General features: G+C 40.6%; 3 protein-coding genes across 3 annotated transcripts; 2 read left to right on the top strand and 1 right to left on the bottom strand.

Moving 5' to 3' along the window:
- The first annotated feature begins 967 nt into the window (after positions 1-967).
- On the top strand, positions 968-8,524 carry LOC138207382 (homeobox protein Mohawk-like). Its single transcript, XM_069164563.1, has 6 exons — positions 968-1,140; positions 1,404-1,563; positions 1,667-1,820; positions 1,968-2,306; positions 7,800-7,833; positions 8,131-8,524. The coding sequence occupies exons 1-6, from the start codon at positions 968-970 to the stop codon at positions 8,465-8,467; spliced, it is 1,197 nt and encodes a 398-aa protein (XP_069020664.1). The 3' UTR covers positions 8,468-8,524.
- A 2,459-nt stretch (positions 8,525-10,983) lies between these two features.
- Positions 10,984-17,682, bottom strand: LOC138207375 (ras-related protein Rab-18-B). The gene is made up of 7 exons (XM_069164551.1): positions 17,481-17,682; positions 16,953-17,008; positions 16,790-16,851; positions 15,303-15,375; positions 14,857-14,975; positions 13,275-13,341; positions 10,984-12,568 (listed from the first exon to the last, which is right to left on the bottom strand). Exons 1-7 carry the CDS (start codon positions 17,546-17,548, stop codon positions 12,396-12,398), a joined length of 618 nt encoding a protein of 205 aa, XP_069020652.1. The 5' UTR covers positions 17,549-17,682; the 3' UTR covers positions 10,984-12,395.
- Positions 17,683-20,419: 2,737 nt separating this feature from the next.
- On the top strand, positions 20,420-23,913 carry LOC138207429 (patched domain-containing protein 3-like). Its single transcript, XM_069164641.1, has 4 exons — positions 20,420-21,145; positions 21,246-21,367; positions 21,453-21,598; positions 22,394-23,913. Exons 1-4 carry the CDS (start codon positions 20,426-20,428, stop codon positions 23,911-23,913), a joined length of 2,508 nt encoding a protein of 835 aa, XP_069020742.1. The 5' UTR covers positions 20,420-20,425.
- Positions 23,914-27,204: the final 3,291 nt, after the last annotated feature.

The raw sequence follows: 27,204 nt of genomic DNA, 5'->3' as shown, positions 1-27,204 counted from the left end.
CAAGAGTTGAACCACCGAGTCTTTGAATACTGGGCCGAGAGCCCACGTGTTGTCATCGAGTTACACTAATGACTTGGTTTTCATGATTGTTTACAGTCCCAGCTACTCAAAAATGGAGGTAAACATTGACAAATATAAAAATTACCCCTGCTCGCACAACGGTGTACAACTCTGACGCCAGAATGCACACAGAGACTCAAATATCTGCGCCACACAAACTAGAGGATATAAAGGCAAAGATTAATGTAATTTTCCTGTGTTTGTGTTGCCTTCACGATGGCCCAATTTGTTCTGAAATCCCCTTGAAAACAGACAGATTCACAGGAGGCACAGCTCGGCGGGTTTCCTGCTTATTATCAGCCGTGTAATTACACCCATAAATTTCCAGGATCTCCTGGTAAAACATGCATTATTATTTGCTGACATGATTTTTGGGTAAAAACCGCAAGATCCACGAGAATCAAGTGCCTCATGCAGAAAGTATGAGCGCATGTTGAACTGCTTAATGCAGACGGCAGCAACACCAGACCAAATCTCGCTTGTAAATTTAATGACCACGTTTGCTGATATTCTTTCATGTGCAATATTTTTCATATCATGGCGAGCTGCTGCTGCTGCTGCCGCTCTGCAAGCTTCTCCTCGCAGCGCCCTTCAGACAAGTGATTGGACAGCAGGAGAGCCAATAGGCAGCAGAGCAGCAGGTTATTTGAACTCTCCTCACACAGCTCAGCTAAACCAGACAACATTATCTGACTTTTCAAACATTATTCTCTCGTAAGAGTATCTGTTCCCGTGGGCACCGAACGAAGGGACGCTTCTTCTTCTTTTTTTTTTTAACCCTTTTTACTTTCACATCAAGTTTATAAACAATGGGAATCTACCGCTTCTATTTACATCTGGGAGTCTACTGATGCACCTGTTGATCGAGGGAAACTCTGCGCATTTAAGAATGGACAAAGTGGCCGTGATGAAGTCTGATACTCTTTTTCATTTGGACGACAGCAGGCGAGCAGAGGAGAGGAGCAGACTGAACTGTGTGGACTCACCTCAGACGAGTTTAGCAGACGGACAGAACACAGACCTGCTGCGATGCCAGGACAGCACGGAAAACAGCTCTGCAATAAAATACAGAAGATATGGGTATGATTTCATTTTTTTTTTTTTTTTTTTTTTTTAATTTGTGTTAGAAATATGTGAGGGCATGATCAAACGTTACCCAGAAGTTAATGCTGCAACCTTACGTCATGAATTACTTTTTAGACACGGAAGCTATAAGCAAGATTTACCACAATAAATCAACTGCACAAATTGTTTAAAGTAGCAGATAGAAACTACTGAACTTCCAGTTTGATGTACCAGCAGATTTTAGGCGAGCATTGTGAGATGACTTCTGACTCCTCCAGGTCTCGTCTGAGTGGGGTCAAAGTTCGCCACAAGAGACAGGTGCTGCAGGACATGGCCCGGCCGCTGAAACACTGGCTGTACAAACACCGGGACAACCCGTACCCCACCAAGACCGAGAAGGTCCTGCTGGCTCTGGGCTCACATATGACACTAGTACAGGTGAGGCGAGATGCACGCGAGGACTGCAGAGATGGAAAAATGAAGGACTTTATTGCATTTTGTGAGCCAGTACTGTCCTATAAACCGGTGGATGTGTGTGCAGGTCTCCAACTGGTTTGCAAATGCTCGGCGAAGGTTGAAGAACACAGTGAGGCAGCCGGACCTGAGCTGGGCCCTGAGGATCAAACTGTACAACAAATACATCCAGGGAAACGCTGAGAGGCTGAGCATGTGCAGTGACGACACCGACTCAGACGGTAAGGGCCTTTCATCAAGAAAAGTCCAAAGCCTGGATTTACATCTGTTACTCTAATGTTAAACATAGTTTGTAATATAATACATTTTTTTTCACGAGTACTTTTCAGGATGAAATAAATCACACTTTTTTTTTCCCTTCACTACAGATGAAGAGTGTCCCTTACAGACTCCGATCAGCCAGTCAAACTTTGGCCGGTCCTCTTCCCACAAGAGTGTGCTCGAGAAACAGGGCAGCGTCCTCGCCATGGCGGACTGCGCCAACAGTGACGACAGCGCGTCCCCTCCGTCCAAGTATAAGAGCAGCTTGCTGAATCGCTATCTGAACGACACCCTCCGGCACATGATGGCAGCGAAGGCCGATGGCGTCACCTCGGCCCGCAAGAGGCGGAGCCACTCAGAGTCGTTCAGCTCCAACGAATGCTATCAAGATGTTGTCTCTCCGGCGTCGTCCTACGAAACAGAGGCCAACTTTGTCTACCACATGGGTGAGAGATATTAGGTTCTGTCTCACGCTGAAGCAATAAACCCAGTTTTCTTTTTTTTTTTTTTACTGCAATCTTGGCTCTTTATATGTGTAAATAGGGAATCAGGGAAAACGTAATAACACAAACAAAATATTATAACATCAGTACATGGCTGCCCAGCTTAATGCATGCATGTCAGTACGGTAGTAAAATACAACATATGATAAACTTAGAGAAATGATAGCGCCGCCTGTCCACAGATATCATTAAAGCTTCTTCCTAGTTAATTGCAGATTTATGCTGAATGTGAGGCAAAATGACAGTTTAACTACCCTGCTTCCCCTCAGTTCATTTTTAACACACCACAGTGTACAGTAAAATAAGAACAGAATGAACAGAAACTTCCACACGGCTCCTCAGAGCTCCCTGACATTAATAAATCTCTGGCATTCCTCTGAAAGTCAGAAGCGCTGCAAGATTCAATTATAAAGTTACAGTGAAACTGGGAAGGAGTTTGACACCTGGGTGCCCTTTCAGACCGATAGGGAGCACAGCGCACTGACAAGCCTCAAATCCGCAAAGGCGCAGGAGCCAAAGCCTCTACAAACATTACTAATAAAGAGTCATGCAGACGCTGAAATCCCTCATTTTAAAAATTGGATGGAGCTCGTGCTGGCTGCCAGTGCACACCGCAAATATCATTTCCATATACTAGAATGTGCCATTTGTTCCGCTTCAACTTCTTGCCATGGTGGAAATGTCCAGTCTAGTCTCAAGGACAATTACAGAATGTCTGAGACTTTATACTTCCCAGGGTGAGAAGTGGAAACCTCAGCCAAACGTAGAAACGGAGCTGTCTGTCAGTAGAGGTCTCGTACAGTGACAGTCAGTGCTGCCACTCACTTATGAGGCAACGCAGAGCGAGATTACTGATATTCTTTTGGCTTTTCCTATCCCGTGTTTGAGGGCGTAGCTTTGCTCCCACAAGCGCTTGTGTGCTTTGGCAGTCTACATCTCCCAAGTGTTAGTTTCCTACTCAAAATCAATCTAAATTTACATTACATTATGGGAGCTGCGAAAAGATTTGTGAAACTCGTTCTCTTCGGTTTCACTCTAAAATTAAACAAGAAATGCTTTAAGTTCCTGTTTTGTTATTTCAAAACTAGATTCCTGGCAAACAATAAAGCCTAGTTGAAGTTATTTAATGGATTTTTTTTTTTTTTTTAATCTGTGACAATAATTAATTTGTATCTGGAAAACTTGATTTGTAACTTTCTTATGAAGTAAAGCCATAATTAAACAAATAATTTGCATAAAAACATTTTAATTAGTGTTTATATTAATTAAAGGGTTTTTCATTTACATTATTCATTTTAAAGGAATAGTCTGACACTTTGGGAGGTGGGCTACCCTCAAGTCAACTAAATATGAAGCGAGCATCAGCAGCCTAACTTTGCCCAATGGTAACAGAATCCGCCTACCAACAGCTCAAAAACTTGTTAATTACCACTTTATAATTATATTACATTTGTTTAGTCCATACAAAAAAAACAAAGTGGAAAATTGACACGTTTTTATTTTCCTTTCTGTTTTGGTGGGGAGGTTATGCGCTTGGCGAGACATTTTCTTGTTCCTTTTACACTTTGTTCATTTTTTCAGCTTCTTCAATTAACTAATAATCCACAAAAAAGCCAGTCGAGGTTTTTCTCTCTATTTCCTGTCTTTGTGTGGGGCTAAGCTAAGCTAATAGCTTTATATTTAAGTTAGCTACTACGAGAGAGAATTGGGCCACGTTAAAGACAAAATGAGGGACAAAGACTTTTTTTATTTTGCATTTTGACACAAAGTCAGAGAGTAAAGTCAAAATGTCAAGAATAAAGTTAATATTTCAGGATTAACGTCAAACTCTAAAGAATAAATCTAACTACGATAGTAGTTTTAGCGCATACAGCCCACAAAATGCTTTGTGTAGACGAACAGGTGAATATTGTAATTCATAATCAGGTTTAGCCACAAAGACATTATTTTTGTTTTTTTATCACATTGACATATTAGGATTTTGAAGAAATTGTGCCGTAAGTTGCATCTATTCAGGAGAGCACACATGAACTTAGAAAAGGTGGCTGCATTGAAATAGCTGGAAGTGGACAGATGCAACGGTGTCCATAGTTATACCTGTATGTAATATAAAAAGGACGTGTTGTAACACAAGACCTATTAAGACAATGTGATTAAGCTCTTTGATCGGGAAGGTGAGGCATCGGAGACGCAGGGAAATGGGCCACGAAGGTCCAAACGTGGTGCGGCATATGGCAAATCGCCTTCAGTGATTGTATAGATGGTTTCAGTCACTACAGTGTGTGGAGCCTATAAAACAAACAATGACCCAAAATTAATAGACTGCTTCATCACATGCATTGCGACTGCAAGTTGACAGAAATGCACGGAGAGAAAGAAAAAAAAAAAAAAAAAAAAAAAAAAAAACAGGCGCAGATGTAACCATCAATAACTCTGGAGGCTATCTGTCTATTTCAGTTTGCACAAATGCAGCCACCTCTTCAGACACTCGTCTAACTCTTAGTACCTTGTCACTAAGACTCTTAAGTGTAATTCCACCAGTTCATCTACACTAATCATTTTATAGAAGTGTATGCACTAAAGCTGGTTTAATTTATTTATTTATTTATTTTTATCTTGAAACGTCAACTTCATTTTTGAAATTTCAACTGTATTCTCAAAATTGATCTCAAAATATCATATCTCTCAAAATGGTACTTCAACTTTGTTATCAACATTTCTGCTTAATTGTAGAAATGCAAAATAATAAGAGAAAAATCTTCCTCCTCTTGTTTTTTTCAACATATTTTATTACTCTGTTATACTGCACAGACATCAGTGTTGTTGATTTTCCCAATATGCTGAACCAAACTTTAAAACGTGTCAAAATACTCAAAGATCATATCTTTGAGTATTTTGAGGGGTTTTATGATGTCATCACAGACTACGTGGGCAGAGCTGTTGAAATGTTTGTGCAAACTTTTAATATATCCCTGCTGGTCAAATTAAGGGTGTTTGTAACCCACTATGGCTCCTCTGTGGCGGTGAGGTGGAAAGTCAAGCTGCCAGATTCGTGACAGGCGCTAACGCCATTAACACGTTTATACTCCGCCCGGGAGACGACTAAAACAGTCACTAAACCTAAAGTGATTTACTAATCAGCGATGCCACAACACAGTATCTTACAAGGGCACCTCAAACATATCAGCCAATTCCCACAGGCAGTAAAGTCTAATGGAGGAGTACAGGAAAGTTTACACTATAACGTGGTGCTCACATCAAATTCAGTATTTCCCCTAAAAAGGCTGGAGAGCCGTGAACGTGACTAAAATGATGTTTTATTGGATACGGAGTGGCGAAAAACATATCTGGACAAACGCCTCATTGCATTTTCCACTTATTTTGTTTCAGATGAAAACGTGAATGCAGAGGGGGGTGGGGGGAAGTCTCACGTATACATATCTGCAATGAAAATGGTGTGTTTGCAACCTATGAGAATGACTCAAAGTCATACGAGGGGATTTAGACTGATACTGTGGGACAGCACCAAAGAATTAAGTCAGCTCTTGTAGACGTTATGTCTTTGTGGGCGGTTCACATGAGGCAATACACATTTTCAATACAAAGTTAGTGCCTTACTTTTATATAAATTTAGGTGGTCATATTCACTATCCATATAAAGGAGTTGGCTTTCCAAATTATGCAAACACAAGGATTCTCTTGTACCTCGTTAATTCACAATAGTTTGACATTTTGATAAATACACTTATTCAACTTCCTGCCAAGAGCCTTCAAAGATTGGTCACACGCTTGTGTCTATATCAAATTTCAATTTTGAGATGATTGAGTGGAGCCATGGGGAAACGGCGAGCCTCGGTCTTTCCAAAGGTAAAACTATTCGCCTGCCAACACTTCTAAATTTCACTGAATTATTATGCTACATGACATTTGTTTAATCTGTCCAAAAAGCAAAACGCAAAGTGATTTTTACAGGTTATGTACTGAACTAGATTTGGCTGCTTTATGATCATAAAACATCAACCTGTTGTTGTTTTTTTTACACTTTGTTTGTTATTATTTAAAACAAAAGAGATACAACATATTGATTAATGACTTTTAGAAGTGCTGACAGGCAGGGGGAGTTTGAGAGTTTGAGATCTTGAGACAGAAGAAGGCAAGCTGTCTTCCCGCTGACGGATTTTATGGTCAAATAAGCTAACGGCTGCTCGCTTCAGCTTCATATTTTCTACAGACATAAGAGTGGTGTTCTTCTCATTGAACTTATTTAATAAGTGTTCTTCTTTTTTTTTTTTCTTTTTTTTTTTAAATATGTGCAGTTAGATGTAAGCTCTAACATGAGATTGCAAGAATAGTTCATTGCGCCACTGTAACACATTGAAATAACAAGAAAGAAGTGAGCAGCTTCGTGTTACCTCTTGTAAAATGTTGGTTGTAACTGATCCTCACTGCAAATCTGAGACCCAGCAGAGGTAAAACAATGGGTTTTTTTTCTTGGCGTTAAAGACAAAAGAGGCACAGGACTACTTTCTTGGCAAGATTATAGCTTAAAGAAATGCTGAAGGGCGTTCAGTAGCAGAAAAAGGCATAAAACAGCAAAATGATTTACTATCAACTTGAAGTTGCTTTTGGCTCCAGGCAGCGTAAAGAAATCAGAGATGGGGATGTTTTGGGCTGTTAGCATTGAAAGACTGTTTCACAACTTGCCTCTAATTTCCCTGTCAATTGGTCTCTGAAGAAAAATCGGTTTTGACCAGCTTCTATCTGCTCCAATGAAAGGAGGCAACACTCCAAGGCTGAAATGGAAAATATGTTCTACATAAAATGCACGCTTGTGCAGCGACCACAAACAGAAATTGTGCAAGCGATATAATATTACTCCAAAGTCTTTTTTTTTTCTTTTTTTCTCCTGCTCCTGAAATACCCAGGTTGTTACTTTTCATCTGACCCTTCCTTCTTCCACAGATTTAGCAGGGACTCGTGTATTCATTCATTAGACCAGTCGGTTCATTGATAACTTTACAGGTGCTTGTAGAGCTTTGGAAACCTTAAAAATACAACAGAAACACGATGTCCGTCCTCATGAAACAACGCGGATATCACATGTATTCCCCCGTTTTAAAATCTCAAGACAAACTCTGCGTTGCAAGTGTTTTGGCCGCAGTGTTGGCAATAACACTTCCTGGACGAGCGGTAACTGGAGACAACAATGTCCTAATATTCAGACATACACAAACACGTGAAACCATGCACGTGCACAATCCTCCGTGAGTCCACACATGCGGCAAATTAAAAACATGTAGACATGAATACTATTTATCACGAACATATGATTGCGTGGCCTAATCCCAACACTGATTGTCCTGTTTGCAATTTCACTGCTATCATGTAAACTGATTCATGGCACATTTTGCTGAGTCTTTTTCTTCTCTGTTGCAGATACGGTGGACTATACGTCAACTAAATGTGACAGGTAACTGTAATCACTCATTGCTCCGTCCACAATCAAATCAGTTGTTTGCACTTTTCAACTTGAAAAGCAATATCTCACTTGGCAGTTGTTGTTTAAACTGAACCGTCACCTCTTAATTCATCCGTATTAATCTGGCCTCATATCAAGACGAGCGATATCCAAGACATTGTAGTTTCTGCTCTGGGTTTCTAAAACCGATGTCAGGCTCAGTTTTTGCAGGTTAATTTAGGTAAGAGGTGTAATGATATTCACGGACTCATTTCTCACAGAGCCGTTTTTCAATTAATATATTCGCAGGGACCGCCAGCAAAGCCGAGGCGAGCAGAGACGAGTCGACCAGGGCTGGAGGGAGATCCACGCTGCTGTGGCTCTGACCAACTTGGCCCAGGGACAGAGCTGCACGGCCGACCAGAGCAGCGCTGCCGTGCCCAGCGTCGCCACAGGGCAGAGCTGCACCCGAGAGCCCTTCTCCGTAATGAGGACCACTATTACAGACAGGACGTGTGTCACGGGGTCACGGGATCCGAGGCAGAGCTGCACCACAGGGCCCACTCACACTAGCCGCATCATCCAGAAATCCTCTCATATCTCTGAGGTCCAGACTGTCAAAGTCGCCCTGGCAAACAGCGTGTAGGCATTAAACACAGTGTGCCATATAGGAATACCAGATGCCTAAGTGCCTTGCAGTATATGTACAGCCAATCACTTCCAATCATTTTTACAATGTAAAATAGAAACACTTACCTAACGCAGTTGAATATTGTCTACTGTTTTTGTTATGTTCCTAATGTCTTCCTATTTCCCTCTGTTGCAGTAAGTTATATTAACTTCCAGGAGACTGGATTATCATCCAATGCTAAAGTTTGACAGCAGCTATTTGAATAAAACCAATGTGAAATCCTCTGACCGGTCTTTTGCCTTAAATCATTGCTTTGCAGTGGTCGATACTGCAGTTATGTGTTACTGAGCTGTATTTAGTGGTAGTTTTCATGTGTGCAGACGTAGGTCATACTGTAGCGTAAATCCATTTTAAATTGCATCTTAAAAGGTTGTAATATGGGAAGAAGGCTGGTATACTGAACTGAGTGGGGAGACAGTTTCTCAGAGTCTCATATTATATAAATTCAGATTTCCATTTTTTTTTTTTTTTTTAAATCATGAAGCAGGTCTTGATGCCGTATAAATACTGTGAAAGTGTCAAAACGCTCAGTCAGTGGGAAAATGCTTACAACTCACATTCAGCAACCGTGCCGTTTGGACTTTGGTAAGTTTGTGATGTCACAAACTGACACTAGTGTACCTTTCATATGGAAGAAAACACGGAGCAGTCATTGCATCCCGGAGCTGGAAGCTATAACGTCGAAGGTTGGCCTGAGTGTGCGTCACTTCGAAAACAGTCAGCCAATCAGAAGAGAGGGTCATTGATATCAGTGCACTTTAAAGACGCAAACAACCACCTGCTGTTGATAGAGGTCAAGAGAGAAGCTTAGGAAAGGAGATTTAAAACTATACCGAGATGGTTTTGGTACTTAAAACCACACAAATATCTTCTTTTGTATATCAAGACTGCAAATAAAACAGTGATAAGTGTAAAGTATGGAACCTTTAAAGGGAGCACTATCCACACAAAGGATTCACACTAAGTCAACATGAGCAGATTTGAATGGCACTTACGTGTCAGTAAACCAGCAGTGGGCCCTGAAACTCAGTGGGAAAGACGAAAAAAGCTCAAAGTCTGAGCTGAAAAGTAGCACAGGTCAACACTGCTGTTTCCTGATGCAAACTTAGAGCAGCTATAACAAGCATTTTTATTAAAAAAAAAAACTATGAATCATGTGCATTGTGAAAGGTGGGCTTCGTAGTGATGGAGCCACAGATATAATCTGTTTTAGCAGTTCCCCTCGGCTTCATGACTCTTTAAACTCTTTCCGACACGTAGCTTTAATGCTTTAGTTCACGTTCACCGCTCTCATTGCGCCATTTTTTTTTTTTTACCACAACATTCAGATGTTTTCAGCAAAAAAAAAAAAAAAAAAAGCTCTAAGATCCGACGGCATGCTAGCTGCCCAGCACCATAGAAAGCACACAGATCAAGTTTGCGTCCAGCCAGTAAACAGTGAAGCATTTAGCAGCTAAACCTGATATTTCCCACGCGAGCCGGCTTAGTGGAGAACCAAAACGGAGCCAAGAAGAGTCACCAAGTCAACAGAAAAATGTCTCCAAGTGATTCATTTACTGTTATTTTTCCACTGCAAGCAAGTGTCCCAAAACTCAGTTTGAGTTTTTAAAAGATTCAGAAAAGTTTGCAACTCACCCTGACATCACCCGTTGTTTTGAAGCCTGAGTCTGGCATATTGACTGCCGCCATTTTGGGGGTTTTTTTTGGTAGCCAGAAGTGTGACCATATTTGGAAGAGCTGGGGAGGAGAGAGGAGCGGATCCCGCCCACCTATACTGGAAATCTGACTGCACCACAGGCCTGTCAATCAAAGCCGACACCCCCTAAACTTACTGCTCTGTGACAGCTAATAACTTATTAATTATGTAATTTTTTTTCAGGAGGACCACAACAACACTGATCAGAAGCAGCAGATTTAGTGACTTGTGGTAAAAAAAAAAATAATGTATTGACTGTATTTCACAAGAGAAGTTGACACAATGAGCTGAACGGGAGTCTAACGGAGTGTATTTTGGTACTGTAATGGATTTATAGATGTGCTTTATCTTTATATGACTTTTATATCAAATAAGATCTCTGGAATTTTCTGAAGGCACACAGTCGACATCAAAACCTCAAATATTGGAAATATAGAGAACATGTTAATCTTCCGAGAAATGTTTTAGTGATGCGGGGACATCCCGACACCAAATTTAAGCCTGAAATCGGACACTGGAACTTTATTACAAAACATAATTAGCAGGGTTTTTTTCCACGTGTCCTGGTTTTGGTGTGTTTTTTTTCACATTTAGTGCAGAGCATGTTATCCAGCCTTTCATGTACAACAGGCCAGTCATCAACAAAGTATTATGGAAAGAGCGCCTCACTTCTATTTCCACTGTAAACCTGTTTTTGATTAGGCGGGCTTCAACACGGAAACTAAATGGCAGCCCTCCCTCAAATGGCAATTAAACAAGTCAGACGGGAGCAACGGCATCTTCACGTTGTCATTTATTTCAGTTTGAAACAATTCAAACATTTAATTGACCACAACTGCTGCAAGTGTCTTTCAGTGTTAAGGCAGATATCAATTTAACATTTTACTGTAGTGACTGAAACAGATACACAGCAAAAGCATAAGGAAAAAGACAAAGGGAGAAGCGGCGAGGAAAAGGTCAAAATTATTCTAAACAGGAAATCAAACAAAGAGCAACAAACGTGAAATCCAAAATATACTGAAGACAGAAAGGGACACAGCTCTGAGGAATGTTCTCATACTACAATGTCTTCGATAAGTCAGTGGAACATAAAAATGGACCACATCAGACAAAGACTGCTAAATAAATGGTAAAAAGAAGATTACAGGCTCAAGCTGAGGCTATTTACTTGCTATTACGAAAGAGTGGAGCAACAAAACGATGAGCTCGAGCGAGCAGAATGGCATTTATTACTGAAAGAGGTGTTGATACTGTAAACTTGTAGCTCTGGAAGATATGGTCCAGTCAGATCACATGCAAACAGGTTTGAATGCAGAAAAAGCTACGAGACAAAGACGACTTGTCTGGTACACGTCCCCCGCTAACAGGATTAAATATTCAAAATCAGCATCTACAGACATCTGAAGCACAGAATTTGATGGGAATCGGCATCAAATGAGAAACAATTGTGAGAGTGAGCTTGTGTCAGTAACTGGTGTCCGTTGGAAAATGTTTTCTCTCAAGTGTTCTGGTGTGCAACGCGATGAAAACCCGCATGAGACGAGGTGTTAAACTGAAGCTATTATATGTCCTCAGCCTCCGTCCTCAATCCAAGCCGTGTCATATGTATTTAATAAAGCTTTCAATTCCATGTATAGTGGAACATTTTGTACTTTGCAGTTACGCAGACATTTGCAGCCAATAAAGCGTAAGCAGGGAACAAGCTTTTTCCTGTAAAACAAAAAAGCATTGAGGAGACTTTAGTATTGATTCTGAATACAATTTGACAGACTATATACCGTAACCTACAAATTGGTTTGTGTTATAGGCACTATGCTAGTAACCTGATGTCTTAATGTACAGCTCCATCACCGTTGCCAATAAGATAAATTCAAACCAGACATGTGCTTAGATGACATACTCTGCACGGTTAATTTAATTTAAAACACTATACTTCGTAAGAAAAGAAGCTTTTTCAGCATGATTCTTTCATTCATGTCTGAAACAGAAAGTAGTGAAACACAACAGATGATGGTTGAAAAGGAAGTGTGCAAACAGCGATGTCAGTTCGGCCGACAGAACTACTCCAAACAATTTACTTCTCATCCACCTCCAGCTCTCTTTCTCTCTTATTCTCTTTATGTCTGGTCCGTCGTCGTTCCTAACAGGTTGGTGCTTTTGTGTTGTTGTTTTTTTGTTTGTCCTCTATCAGGGTATGGAACAGTATCCTCCGCAGGCCGCGCCCCTGACCTGCTCCTGTTCCCCCAGCCGGACCTTCTGACCCTGGTGTTCACTCTCCCAAAGCCCCGGAGTCTGGAGGATCTTCTCCACCAGCTCCTCAAAGGCACACTGGACGCCATCTTTGGTCTTTGCACTGGCCTCTGTACAAAGAAAGGATTTATGGGATCACTTTGCAAAATGCTGAATTTAAAAAAAAAAAAAGTAAAACTACATCTGCTTTTAAATCCAAAAGAAACCTAAACTTCTGTCTGTTGACAACAGTGGAAACATGACATCTCCGCGTGTTGACAAATATGATATGAAGTATGAAATGACTTCATTTAAGAAGCAGGAGACATCCAGCGGGATGAAGACATCCTCACAGCCGATCAAATCTGCTACATCTTCGTACCCAGCCCTCTTCAGAACCCCTTCATTTAGCCTTTTTTTAAAATGGAAACTCTACAGAAAATGCTAACCTAATTTCCCACAGCGGGGCAGATTGGAGATGAGAATCAGGAACACGTGCGGACATGGATTCGATAAATGAAAGCCCGCTAGATGTTAATCATAATGCACTTCTTCTGGACCAGGCTGCATCTTTCAGCGCAGCGCTGACAGTAGAGATCAAAAAAAAAAAAAAAAAAAAAAAAAAAATTCCAAAGCAGTATAAACAACACAACTAATCTAGACTTAATGCATGACTTACTCAGCGACGTCTTGACTGGTTCCAACTACGCAATTACAGTTCTGACTTTTAAATGCAGCATGTTGCGTTTTAATGGCTTTGAGTTACATTTTATGGCTCTATTAGTTTAAATGACCATGACTGACCACGTCTGATTTTACACCAACACGGATACTCACCAATAAAAAGCATCGAGTGTTTCCGAGCAAACTTCAGCCCCTCGTTTCTGTCCACTTCATGGTCGTCCTGGAAGCCAAAGAAATATCTGATGTCATTTTCTCTGAGTGGAATATACATAGCAAAGGATTGACTGCATAAACATCATGTATGTACAATACAAGTACAGTAAAATGCACAGCAACACTCGTGGCTGGAAATCATCATTTTAAAAAAAGAAGTATTTGTGGCATACAGTTTTCTTCCTTTTTTTAAACACTAATAAAACAGGAAATATTGCATTTATAGGCCAGAATTCACATTCAAATGAGTCTAAGTCTTCTGCTCAATATAGTGGTGCTTTAAAGTCTGTAAACCCTTTAGAACGTTATATATTTCTGCATAAATATGAGTCTTACAATGTAAATAAAGAGAACCTATTTAAACAAATAAGACAAAAATATTGTACTTGATCATTTGTTTATTGCTGAAAATGATTCAATATTTTATAGTGTAAAAAGACTGTGACCCTTTGCTTTTAGTAGCTGGTGTGACCTCTGTGTGCCACAATAACTGCAACTAAATGTCTCTGTAACTGTTATCAGTCCTGAACATCAGCTCGGAGGAATTTGAGCTCATTCCTCAAACAGAGCAGCTTCAACTCTGGGATGTTGGTGGGTTTCCTCACATGAACTATCCCCTTCAGGTCTTCCACAACAGTTCTATTCATTTAAGGTTAGAACTGTGATTCGGCCACTCCAAAACATTGACTTTATCCTTCTTAAAGAACGTGTGTCCTTTGGGTCTCTCTTTAGATTCAGTTCATGGAAAAATATGCTGACATTTCCCTTTGGAGACTTTGCTTGTATAATTCACAATCCAAGCCATCCAGGCCCAGATGCAGCCAAACAGGTTCATCAGCCATGAAACGACCACCGCCGTGCTTCACAGGTGGGATACGGTTCTTCTCTGCAATGCAGTGTTTTCCTTTTTCCAAACATAACACTTTTAATTTAAACAAAAGAGTTCCATTCTGGTCTCATCCGTCTACAAAATATTTATTCAACAGCCTTCGGCCATGTCCACGTGACCTTTTAGCAGACAGGTAGCAATGTACTGTTTAGCATGGTTTCTCCTTGCAAACTCTTTACACATGGTTTTGTAACATTTTCCAGCCTGATGAGCATCATTAACTCTTTTTCTGAGCTCCTTAGAAATCTCCTCTGTCCGTACCCTGACAAGGCTTCTACAAACACGTTGTGAAGATCAGACTTTAATAGATCTCTGTTGATTAAATCAAAACAGGACACCCACTCAATCTGAATATCATTCCAAACACCTGATTCTAATGTCACCTTCAAATTACCTGCTAATCCTAGAGGTTCACAAACTTTCGCCACTCACAGAGCTTCTTTTTTTTTTCGAACTTAAGAAGTAAAATATTTTTGTCTCATTTGTTCTACTGGGTTCTCTTCATCTACTTTCAGGACATGTGTGACAGTTGGATCAACTTTTAGGTCATATTTAAGCAGAAATACAGAAAGTTTACAAACTTGCTGTGCCAGCAAAAAGATCTGTAAAAGTGAATTCTGCACAGTGACTCACCTTATCGATTTTGTTCCCGACCAGCATTTTTACAATGTCGTTACGTGTCGTGTAGGTTTCCAGTTCGTTCAGCCAGTTTTCAAGCTTCGTAAAAGTGTCACGCTTTGTTACATCATATACTGGAAAAAAGGAGAAGAGGAGTTCGAGAAGTTTTTCAACTATAATGTTAGTATTATAACATCTTAACAGTGATAAAAAATGAAACTGCTATTATCTGGTAGCTGTCGATTTACAATTTGGGTTTTCAGTTTGTGTTTACTTCCAGAATGATCTTCATGACGTTGACTCAAACAATAACATCAAATTACAAACAAACCGGGAAGCAAGTAGTGACCGACTGGAAGAAAAGTTTCGGGCAAAGAACGCAGATTAAAACAAGAGACAAGAGGAGAGATGAGAAGAGGTCCTTGGATTTTGATGTGGCTTATTAAGTATCAACTGTTTACCGAGTATGACTCCCTGTGCACCGCGGTAGTAGCTGGGAGTCAGGGTGCGAAACCGTTCCTGTCCAGCTGTGTCCTACAAAAGTAAAGACAGAAAAAGATTCCATGATACCAAACTTTTAAGACCAACGGGTTCAGTAGCCAAGTCGCAGTGTCCAACCTCACAGACTCCGATTCCACCACATGTTCCCAATAAGTTTGCACGGACTGTCCAACCGTCAACTGGCCGTAGCCTAGGGACTCCTTGCGGGCTTTCGGGGCCCTCAGGCTCTATGCAATACATAACTTTTTTGTTGTTTTCACCATGTTATGCTGAATAACATTAATAATAATATATGTATATGTTTATGCAAATATATTGTTAAAAACAAGGAACACCCAGATATAATACGAGTCTTAGATTTGCCTCGGCCCACAAAACAAGATTCATCCTATTTCTCATTAACAGTGTAATCTGGTGAAGTTACTGAAGCAGGAACATGTAATCAAATCGCAGTTACTATTCAATATGTTGGTGTTTACAATGAGGCAACATCCAAATATATTATATTCAGTGAAAAGCTAATAACAACATCAATCCTGTTGCTTTGCATTTTTTTTTTTTTTTTTTTTTTTTTGCCACACAGGTATTCCTTCTGTTCAGGTCCAGAAGGCTCCATTCATTTCTCAGGGTGCAATCAAGGCTTAGTCCTTGATTGATTGTCTTGTCTGAATTTGGACCACCTCTTGTCTGCCAATCAAATCAATGTGCATTGCTTGAAATAACCACACGAAGGCAGTTGGTCCCGTCGTCGGACAAGACGAAGAGATATTGAAAAAGACTCATTCAGGAAACAGTGTGAAAAATCTGTGAATAGTATCCAGCCCTGTTCATGGTTGTACAATCATTTAGTATGGATTCGACCTGAATGTAAACTTGGTTTGAGTTTGTGGGGGGAAAAAAATCTTCACTCCAGTCAGTTGTGATCAACAGATTTGTGATTCGGTTTGGTGGCTGTGCTTTAAAATCAAAACATTTCCATCTTAATTAACATTATGTTGAAGAACTTTGAATTAAAGTTTGCAGGTACTCCATTTTGAGTACTATAGTGAGGTTTATATTGATTTTCCTTGAGCATTTTTAAGCTTTATTGCCGAGTTTAAAACATTTGTTAGACAAGTAACATATTCCATTTCAAAAGTAACCTTCAAAAACCCTGCTCTTCAAGTATTTTGAGCTCATGTGTCAGAGTCCCACATATTATTATTGAGAGGACAGATACGTAATTTAAAAAAAAACAACTTTGAAAACTCAGTGTCTGGATCTAATTTTCAGAGTTTATGGACTCATTCTGCATGATGTGACTTCACTGCACACTGAGCCGCTTCGTTCAACCTGTTGTTCAGCCGCCTCCTGTAATTCTGGCTGTGCAATGTCGCCATCCTGTGGACAAACCCCGCACTTCACCGTGATAAATGATAGAAAAAGGCATCGATGACTTGCGTCTTACCCATATGGCCAGCTTTGCTTTGTTCCCGTCTATTGAGAGTGTCTTCACTTTAAAGTCCACACCTGATCAGTCAGGACAGACAGAAAGAAGAAACAGCTTTAAATGACCCGTTTCACATAAACAACAGTTTCCATATGTATATATGTGTGTATACATGTCAAACCTATTGTGGCTGACTGCTCTGGATCGAAAGTATCCTCTGTGAACCTCAGGAGGAGACTGAAACGAAGATGAGCAGACATGAGCAGAGCAGACAGTACAAAAGGCTGTTTGTTGTCCTGCTGGAGGATCCCAGGATCGCAGCCACGACTGTCCAAGTTTGGATGTCTGCGTTAACTGTAGAAGTTTAAAAAAAAATACCTTCCAGCAGACAGAAAAAAACAAATAAATAAATAAAAAAAAAACACCGAAAAAAGTTTGTTACCACCGCGTCCGTAAAGCTGGCGTTACTAAGTCACCAAGATGGCAGCTTTACTAGCTTTGGTACCACTGGTCCGGGAAAAGCGCTGCGACGCGACCAGCTAGCTGTAGGAACAGCTGGAGGAACAGCTGGAGGAGCAGCTGGAGGAACAGCTGTGAGAACAGCTGGAGGAGCAGCTGGAGGAGCAGCACGGAACAAACGTACATAACAAGAAGGATGTCAACACTCACAACAGGCGAGCTAGCAGACTCGCTACGAGCAGACACAAACCTGGACTTTCCGACTCCACTTTCGCCAATTATCAACAGCTTCAGAGTGGTCAGCACGTCTTCGTCCATCTTCCTGTCGGAGCCGGCTGGACTTCCACACGGAGACGCGCTTTGTACGATGTTTTTGCTTGGTTTTTTGGCTTGTTTTCGGGGCAGCAGGCGGCTATCGGCTCTGATGACAGCCTGTTTATCGCGCAACTTCCGCCCGACGTGACGTCACGGAGGGTCACGAGGTTGTTTTTTTTGTTTTTTTTAGAAATAAAAGACAGAAAATAAAGACGATGGAAATAAGTTACTGTTTTAATGTTGTATGCTTGTGTTACGCTGGCGGGGAAATGTTTCTTAAAATAAATTAAATGTTTAATGGAGACGATGTTACACAATATGGAAAATTGTGAATGACGACAACACATTAATAAATAAATACATAAATAAATATTGTTCAATGACAGAAAGCGAAATACTGTGGTAACAGTAGTAGTGTCCGAGATAGCAAACACTCACTGAATCTGTGTGAAATCAACATTATTCTGTCAACATTAATTTAATGAATCAACGTTGAGCTGTAACATTGATTCTTAATCACTTTTGCTCCCTCCGTTAATATTGAAACAACATTGAAATCACAACTAAAGACCAACAGTACTTCAATGGTATTTCAACCAATATTAAACCATAATAAATGACTATTAATACATTCAAATATTGTAAAAAATATATATATATATTTCCTAAATCTACATCTATCTACAGCCAGGATAAATTGTATTAAATCTATGTGTATGCCCTATATAGTTGGCTTTATTTAATATATAAATAACAATGGAAAACTTTATATAATAATACAAAAAAAAAACATATTTATTCTTTTCATTTAGTTTGATTTTTATCTATTTTCATTACTCCTCCAGCCGCACCTGCCCGGTCTGAAGGGTAGTGGAGCCAGTTCTGTACCGCCTGTGCAAAGACAAACTCTGTGACGTCTGTCCCCATGTTGAGTGAGGGCATAAGCAGAAAACATGGAAGAAAAAACATCTTAAATGCCAGATATGAACATTTTCAACAGAAATTGTACAAGTTGAATCGGCCAAATTGTTTTTTAGTCTCAACATTGGTGCACCTTAAGATGCATTTGATATATCCACTTATTTTGTTTTGTGGTCTGTCATGTCATCATAATTATCTCCACAAACAGAATTGTATTGTATGAATGTAATTCTAATCCAGTACACATTTTGTCAACCTAAGAAAAATTGCTTCTCTCACACAAAAAACACAACAACAAAAAAACACCTCTGTCCAGGCCCTGTAAATAGGAAACAAACATGGTGGCTCAGGCCGACACATTCATTCCAGGCAAAATCAAGCATTTGCTTCAGGAGAGCCGAAAGGAGAAGTGCAATTTGATTGCCTGTTGAGTTTAAATAACGTTCCACGAAGGTGTAGAAGTCACTATCAAGCATAATTTGAAGGCAGGACATCCTTTTCTGACACATGGTCACAGGAGCAGACGGTGTGAGAAGAAAGTAACATTAGGGGCTTTTGTAATCTAATTTAAAATGACATTAACTCCAAATGAAAATATATTTGTATGAAGGTGTAAAGAAGGCTTTTGTGAAGTTTTATTTATTCAGCATGTTCAGAAATCAAATTTTTATTTTCGTAGCTCCAGGGCAATCATTCATGAGGTGCAAAAAGTGCAATGTCCATCTCTGTTTCACAGCAGAGAAGAACTGCTTGTTTAAGTTTCACATGGAGGGAAATCCCATTTCAATGACGTGCATTACATGACATGACCTGCTCTGTGATACAAACATACGTCTGTTTGAAATCCATTATGTGAAAATATTTGAAATGTTTTTACTGCTTTTGTTTTATGATATGTTGTCAATCACAAAGATTTTGTGATTTTGTTTTGCCTTCCGAGCATTATTTTATGATCTATAAATTCACAAATTTCTCTGTGATTCGGTAGCTTCGTCGCACAACGTTGCCCTTATAAGTAACGAAATAATATTTTTGACAGAGTACAAAAATAATTTGTATTGGTAAAATGTCTCAAAATGAACCAATAAATGAAGTAGAATCATTTTTGTATTGAACCATCAAAATGTGTGCAGTAGAGGATTCATGTCGATAAATGGCATTCACGGCTGTCTTTAAAAGACCACAGATTCACTGATGGAAAAATAGAAAAGAGGCGTGTTGCACACTTAAAATCCAGTTAAAAACAGTTATTAATGGAAGCATATAAGGAGGACAAGGACAAAATATGTCAAAACAAAAGCCAAACTGCTTCTTTAATTAAGGAGCGTCAAAAGGCGTGGCAGAAAATAGCATCGTGACTAAATGTGTAGTTTCCAAAAAATAAAAATTAACCGACCACTCATCTTAACGATAACTGTCATACCTCTATACTTCAAGGAGTTATTGGCTCAAATGATCCGTTGTACACCTTAATGCCTTAAAAAAAAATGAAGTGGAAGTTAATTTACATAGATGATTCACCATGAAGAATACAAATCTCTCTTTCTTTCTTTCTTTCTTTCTGTGTGTGTGTGTGTGTGCGTGTGTGTGCGCGCCCATGTTACTCCAACCATGAAGACGAACCACCTGAGGGTTTAGCAATAACAAACCAGTAGCTCTACTAAGAAGTGTGATGGAACCAGTGAGCCATACTACACCTACTATTCCTTAATAGGCTCATTGATTGAGCCGGCTCAGTCCACATCTGCTGCTGTTTATTTCAGGGTGGGTCGACCCTGTTATTATGCAAATCTCAGCTCCTGAAGGAGCTGAAAAGACTCTGCAGTACAACAAATACAGCCGGCTGTGAATATTCACAGCGCTCTCTGAGGTTTGTCTAAAACTTCTGAAAAAAGGAGCAGTTTATTTATATTTCCCAAAGTCATTTTTGTACTGATTGAAATCCAGATTTTTACAGCTATGGCCAGATGTCACACGGATTGCACAGAGCGACCCCTACGGATCTGCTTTGAGATGATGGGTCATTTCATTGGATCGCATCCGTGGTGGTTCCTGATCACCCCTCTCATTGTCTCAACAGGTCTGGGGAGCGGGTTTTATTTTCTCACGGACAGACTGTCCAATAACATTGAGGAGCAGTTCACGCCTGTCGACGGTCCGGCCAAGATGGAGAGGAAATACATTGAAGAAACTTTTCCAGGAAACGATTCCATGTTCTCGAGTCTCAGGCTGAGCACAGATGGAAACTACGCCACTCTGATAGCTGCAAGTGACGGGAATATTCTGACTGCTGAGTCACTTCACGACATCCTACATTTGGACTTTAAAATCAGGAGCATGGTGGTGCAGTTTGACAACCAGTCATTTAAATATGTAGATGTCTGTGCCAAGCTGATTGGATCCTGCATCTCAAATGAAGTTCTCGATATCATAGAACACTATGCCAACAATATAGGTTCTGTCAATTTAACATTTCCGTGGTACCACTCTGATTTTAGAAGTATTCCCTTATATCTAAGTCTGGGGAGTGTGAAACTGAATGCAGAGAGTTCAGTTGTTGAAAGTGCTGAAGCTGTACAGCTCCATTACTATTTAAAAGACAACGGCAAAACAAAAACTGATCTTTGGTTGGAAAGCTTCATTGATTTGGTGTCAAATGAATCCTCACCGTCCCTTCAGGTAAGGAGAACTCTTAACACCGACAGTATCAGTGTATTAAATCACCAATCTTGTTGTTTAATTAAGTGGATTCTGTTATATTTATTAACGATCTCTCTAGGTGTCATACTCCACCTCAATGTCAATGCAGTGGGAATTTGAGAAATCTCCAGCTTCTGTCATCTATTTATTCTCCATCACCTACATCATCGCCATCATATTTTCAATTCTAACTTGTTGGAGGTCAGTAAAACATAAACAGGTCAGGCAATGCAAACATCCTAGATGCATGGCTCTTTTTGATCTTGCTTTTTTGCTTCTTTTGAAGGTTGGATAATGTGAGGACCAAGGTGTGGGTGGCGTCCTGTGGGGTTCTGTCCACAGGTCTGGCAATCCTGAGTGGTTTTGGTGCGCTGCTGTTGCTGGGCCAACCTTTCGTCATGACAGCTGCCTCCTGTCCTTTCATGATATTAGGTATACGTTCTGTTGGACATCAGGGTCTGCAAGGTCCTGCCATCAAGGCTGAAAAAAAATAAGAGGCCATTAAAAACAACGTTCTTTCGTCACATCTCCCTGACTCCTTACCCTCAGATGTTGTTGTTTTTTTTAATTTGAACTTGTCTGTTCACTAATTAAGGACGTTTTTAAGATTTTGTAGTCTGGCTCGGCTCGACTATCGCTCAGAGCTTCAGTCCTCATTTTGAATATAGTCAGCCGGTTTTCATTAAGGTTTGCCCAGCCACTCTGAGGGCTGGACCAATCAGCAACCAGTTGGGAGTTGGGGTGGCTAAGTGCTATGACATTGTAACGGATTAGATTCATATTCAGGGCACACACTGACTATACGGCATATGTTCGGCAATTGGTTAAAGGCTATGCCTATTGGGATATAACAACTGCAAACAATTCCCGATGGAGCAGGGCCTGGTAATACCAGGTTACAGGTTTTGTGCAGCTCCTTCTGGAGCCATAAAAGACATCTTTTTCATAATGAAGTCCTACTCTCAAAGACATGTGAACAGACTTTCATAAGAATTGGCGCATATTTTCTTTAAAGAACTTGCAAACACAGCGGTATGGTCCTTTCTCAGTTAATACTTTACTTTACTATTTTCGAGAAAATTCTCCAAATAGCTGAAAACCTGGGGCTTTTGGCATCCCAGCAGATGCCAAAAGCCAACATTGCCCGATGGGTAGGCCAACCTAAGAGTCCAAAGACACATTTTCCATTTCAAAAACCTTTTTCTCCTCTGACTTTTACTCCTAAAGGTATTGGACTTGATGACATGTTCATCATGATCTCCTGCTGGCAGAGGACTCGTGTCCTGGACAGTGTTCCAGACCGGCTGGCTGACACCTACAGAAACGCTGCCGTCTCCATCTCCATCGCCACACTGACCGACGCTCTGGCTCTCTTCCTGGGCAACAGCTCGCCCTTTGGCTCGGTCCGGTCTTTCTGCCTCTACGCTGGGATTTCTGTTTGCTTCTGTTATCTGTACAGCATTACTTTCCTGGGGGCGTGCATGGCTTTGAATGGACAAAGGGAAGCAGAGAACAAGCACTGGTTCACCTGCGCCAAAATCCCAGAGGACCCACCGTCTGGGAATTCAAAAGCCTTCAGCATCTGCTGCGTCGGGGGTCGCTACAATCGAATCACAGAGAAGGAGGAAACCGAAGCCATGAGTCACATTTTTGAACGGTACTATGGTCCGCTTCTCACCCACAAACTAATGAAGGCATGTATCTTGGTAATTTATGCAGGCTATCTGGCTGTTAGCATCTATGGCAGTTTTATGTTAAAGGAAGGACTCGATATCAAGAATCTGGCTTTGGACGATTCCTACATCATCGATTATTACAACCATCAAAGGCAGCACTTCTCTGAATACAGCTGCAACGTGATGGTGGTAGTGAAGCAACCTTTGTCCTACTGGGACAAAGAAGAACAGAGTTGTCTGCATTCATGCATTTCAAGTTTTGAAAGTTTGAACTTTGTCAATAGCACCTTCGCTTGGTTCATTTCCTATGAAAACCATGCAGAGGCCACTCATCTCAACATAAGCTCCCAAGAGGTTTTCCAAACCCACCTGCCTCATTTCTTAGATCTCAACCCCACGTTCAGACAAGACATCAATTTGACTCTAGACAGCGACATTCTTGCCTCTCGCTTTTTCATTCAGACTTTGAACAGAACTACGATGAAGGACATGATGATTGGACTCAGAAGAACAGCAGAGGAATGTCCGGTGGAGCTCCTGGTGTACCATCCTGCTTTCATCTACTTCGACCAGTACACTGTCATCACTGATAACACCATCCAAACCGTCCTCGTGGCTGTGATTGCAATGCTAGTCGTCTCCCTCGTACTCGTACCCAACCCTCTTTGTTCCATCTGGGTGGCGTTTGCAATTTGTTCGGTCATCGTTGGCGTGACGGGGTTCATGTCCCTCTGGGGTGTGAATTTGGACTCCATTTCCATGATCAACCTGGTCATGTGCATTGGTTTCTCTGTCGATTTCTCAGCACATATCTCTTACTCTTTCGTCTCGAGCCCCAAGAGTGACGTCAACGAGAAAGCCATGGACGCTCTGGCACATTTGGGGTATCCGATACTGCAAGGAGCGTTGTCCACTATTTTAGGGGTGCTGGTGCTGTCCGTGTCTGGGAGTTACATCTTTAGGACATTCTTCAAGATTGTGTTTCTTGTGATTGTATTTGGGTTGCTCCATGGCTTGGTGTTTATTCCGGTGTTTCTGACCGTGTTTGGTGCCTTTGGAAAGTGCTGTTAAGGTGGGTCTGTTCTGACTTGGCTGAGTTATTACTTAGTAACAGTAACACCACTTTTTGTGACAACTGTGTGATAAGGGTCTTGACAAGGGTCTCCCACAGCGCCCTCTACAGTCGACTTTTAATGGGCAGAAACCGCCGTGATTGTACCAAAAGGACTCCAAATTATAACAAGCCAATACAGTTAAAGAATGAACAACCCAACGTTGCAACACTGCATGGAATAATTAACATATGCAGTGGCTAAGTCACAGATGGGGATCCCTCTCAAAAACTGTTGGACGGCCACATCTGTTAATATTTAGTTGTCTTAATAAATGAGGCACAATTTTGGAAATAGTTTTTGTTTGGTCAAAACTTCACACCCTGCTGAGAAGCCCAATGTAGCAGGTGTTGTCATGGCAGATTAAAAAAATCTTTTATTTGTTTTCACTAATTACAATTTTGCCAAATTGAAAAACGTTACTTTAATTTCAGTTTGACTTTATTTTTCTGTATAGTTGTGCCATAGTACAGATTAGAGATTCAATATTCTAGGTTGTCAGAAGTGTAGTCCTTGTGTCACTCGTCTAATTTGTAACAAAGATACTTCATATGTGGTGTCCCTTTTGTAGCCAGTGAGGAAATGTCCCTCCTCAGCTATTGTAGGTTTGTTTAGGTAGGCCTTGGCACCTCCTCCTTCCTGGGTCCCCCTTTAGGCATGGTATAAAAACTGCACTAAATGAACTGAAATGAAATGAAATGAAATGAAAGCCACTGCTGTTTTGTTTTGCTACTGTTTTACGTTTCTTTATTTCTGTGGTATTTTTCAATTCGATGACTTTTGTTGGTGTTAGTTTCCTGTTTTTTTACTCAACTGCTTTTGGTATTTCCCCCCCAAGAATTTAATTCCCACTATATTGTTCTTGAGTTAGGTTTTTGAGTTAAGTCTTTCTTGAAGATTTGATTTAATAAATTGCCCTTTATTTCACTGTTATATTCTACAAATTGATCAAAATAAACTTTGTAATCTTGGGGGAATCCTTTGTCTCAGTCCATTATTTTCTGTCACTTGTGGATTGGGGTGAGTGATCCAAAATCTAAAAAGAAATAACCTACCCTGCGGTGGTCACACTTTGTACAGTTTTGTGAAAATACACCTGCAGTATACACTCACTCACTGGGCCACACTCATCTTAAGTAAAGACCGTGTAAAGTAAATTCTGAGATTTGCTTCTAAATAATTGGGGGCCTTGGGCCTTTCTGCGTGGAGTCTGCATGTTCTCCCTGTGCCTGTGTGGGTTGTCTCCGGATACTCCGACTTCCTCCCAACATCCAAAAACATGAATGTCAGGTTAATTGACGATTCTACAAATTTCGCTTACGTGTGAATGAGAGCAAGAATGGTCTTCGCAATACAGCTTGACATCATTATTGTCCAGTTTTACTCCTGTGTTACAGCTCAGAGGGTACAAGCTTGATTTATATGCACCAGTATGTTTCACTCATTGGACAAATAAATTGTAATTTGTATTCTGTTTTCACAAAGCAGTCTGCTCCAACCAGCAGAGAGACAGAGCCACTGACATCATGCATAAAGTCACCCGAGAGGTTGGATGTCAGACGGACCGCTTAGTGGGGAAAAGGATTGCAGCCACAGGGCTGTCATACAGAACACTGAGCAGCAGAAAGGATGCAGGTGTTCATACAGAACACTGAGCAGCAGAAAGGATGCAGGTGTGACATGTAAATGTATTAGTTTGGATTTATAAATATCTCTGATGATAAATAAAAGATTGTAGGTACAATAAAGTTGTTGAAAGAAAACACTGCTGAAGGTTGTTAAAAAAAATTCAGGTCATCTGCCCCAATATCAGATTATTTTACTATTTTGATAAAAAAAAAAAAAGATGATAAAAAAAACAATTAGTTTGTTATGACTGGCAAAGTGGGGAGTGACGAAGAAAAATAATAGTGCTTAGCACACTAATGGAACGACCTCATACTGATGTTATTGTTGTGGTTAGAACCATGAACCTAATAATTATTCATTTACCACAGACTGTAAGTTACACAGTCTGCAGACTTCCACTAAACGGTTTAAAAGAGCAAGAGTGAAGGTCATGGTCTATGACATTTTGCAACGTTAATGGTCAAATTACAGCAATGATTTGTACGTGTGTGTTGTGTTTACATACGGTAGCCCCGCATAAGGACTTTACATAAAGAACTCTTGTTACTATGCTTATATATTTTCCAGGTTCTCAAACTGCAGTAGCCAGAAGGAGTGTTGCCGTGGGAAAACACCACATTGCAGCTTCTTTCACTCTGTTCCGTCAAATCACAACATACTTTTTCAAGGTATTTAACATAGTAAAGTCTGTACAACTGGAGAGGCAGTGTTTTCGGGGGTGACAACCAATACATGTATTAAGAATTTGCACGCGTGGTTTAAATCCAGTATCCTCTATCTTCATCAGGGGACTTTTGGTGAATGCAGAGCACGACACAAGAGGGAATGACAACTGATGGTGGTTTCCCAGATATCCCAGCACCACGACACCAAACATCTGTAGGCCGGTAGGGAGTGCGTCTGGAACGACAAAATAACAAAAACATGTCATCATTTCAGATTTATCCAGGTTTGCTCTGGGAAGGGGAGGTGACTTACATCAGTAGATATCATTATCAGATATCTTTGTTGAAGACATTGATGTAAAAAAAAAAAAAAAAAAAGGCTCAAGAGTCTTATTTTGACTTTATTTAGCATGCTGTCTTCAGATCCTCGACCTCGTCAGTTAACTGTGGCTTCTCTCTCTCCCTCTGCTTCTCCTTCTCTCGCCTGCTCAGTGTTTCACATGTTGAGTAATAACTCCTCTGTTTCGGCCACATTGTTGTAATTCCTTGTTGTCAGGATGTCCCAACGAGTCTTTGCAGTTCTCCTCACTGGTGCAGTTGTGTGCTCGTTTCTGCAGGTTTCCTGGTTCTGGAGCTGCTTGTCTCTGCTCTGAGATTACTGGACACACCAACAGTTCCTTGTCTTGGATCGCCATGCTGTTCTTTTCTCTTTTCATCTTCCCTCACCTTAACCGGTCAAGGCAGATGGCTGCCTACCTTATGGCTCAGGAATATTAGGGATACAACTGTAAGTACTTATTTTTGTTGAGTGTATGTAAAAGCATTGTTGAAACAGTAGAGAAGGAGACCATCGCTCTGTAATATATTAACACGGATCTTTCGATAAAAGCAAGAGTGACGGGAAGAAATGTTTAAACTGACTGCATTTGTTACACCTCTGTTGATTAAAAACCTAC

Source organism: Embiotoca jacksoni, unplaced genomic scaffold, assembly GCF_022577435.1.
Source record: "Embiotoca jacksoni isolate LCO1_2020_lvr unplaced genomic scaffold, fEmbJac1.0.p SCAF_31, whole genome shotgun sequence".
Classification (NCBI taxonomy): Eukaryota; Metazoa; Chordata; class Actinopteri; family Embiotocidae; genus Embiotoca; species Embiotoca jacksoni.
This window is presented reverse-complemented; position numbering and strand designations above follow the sequence as displayed.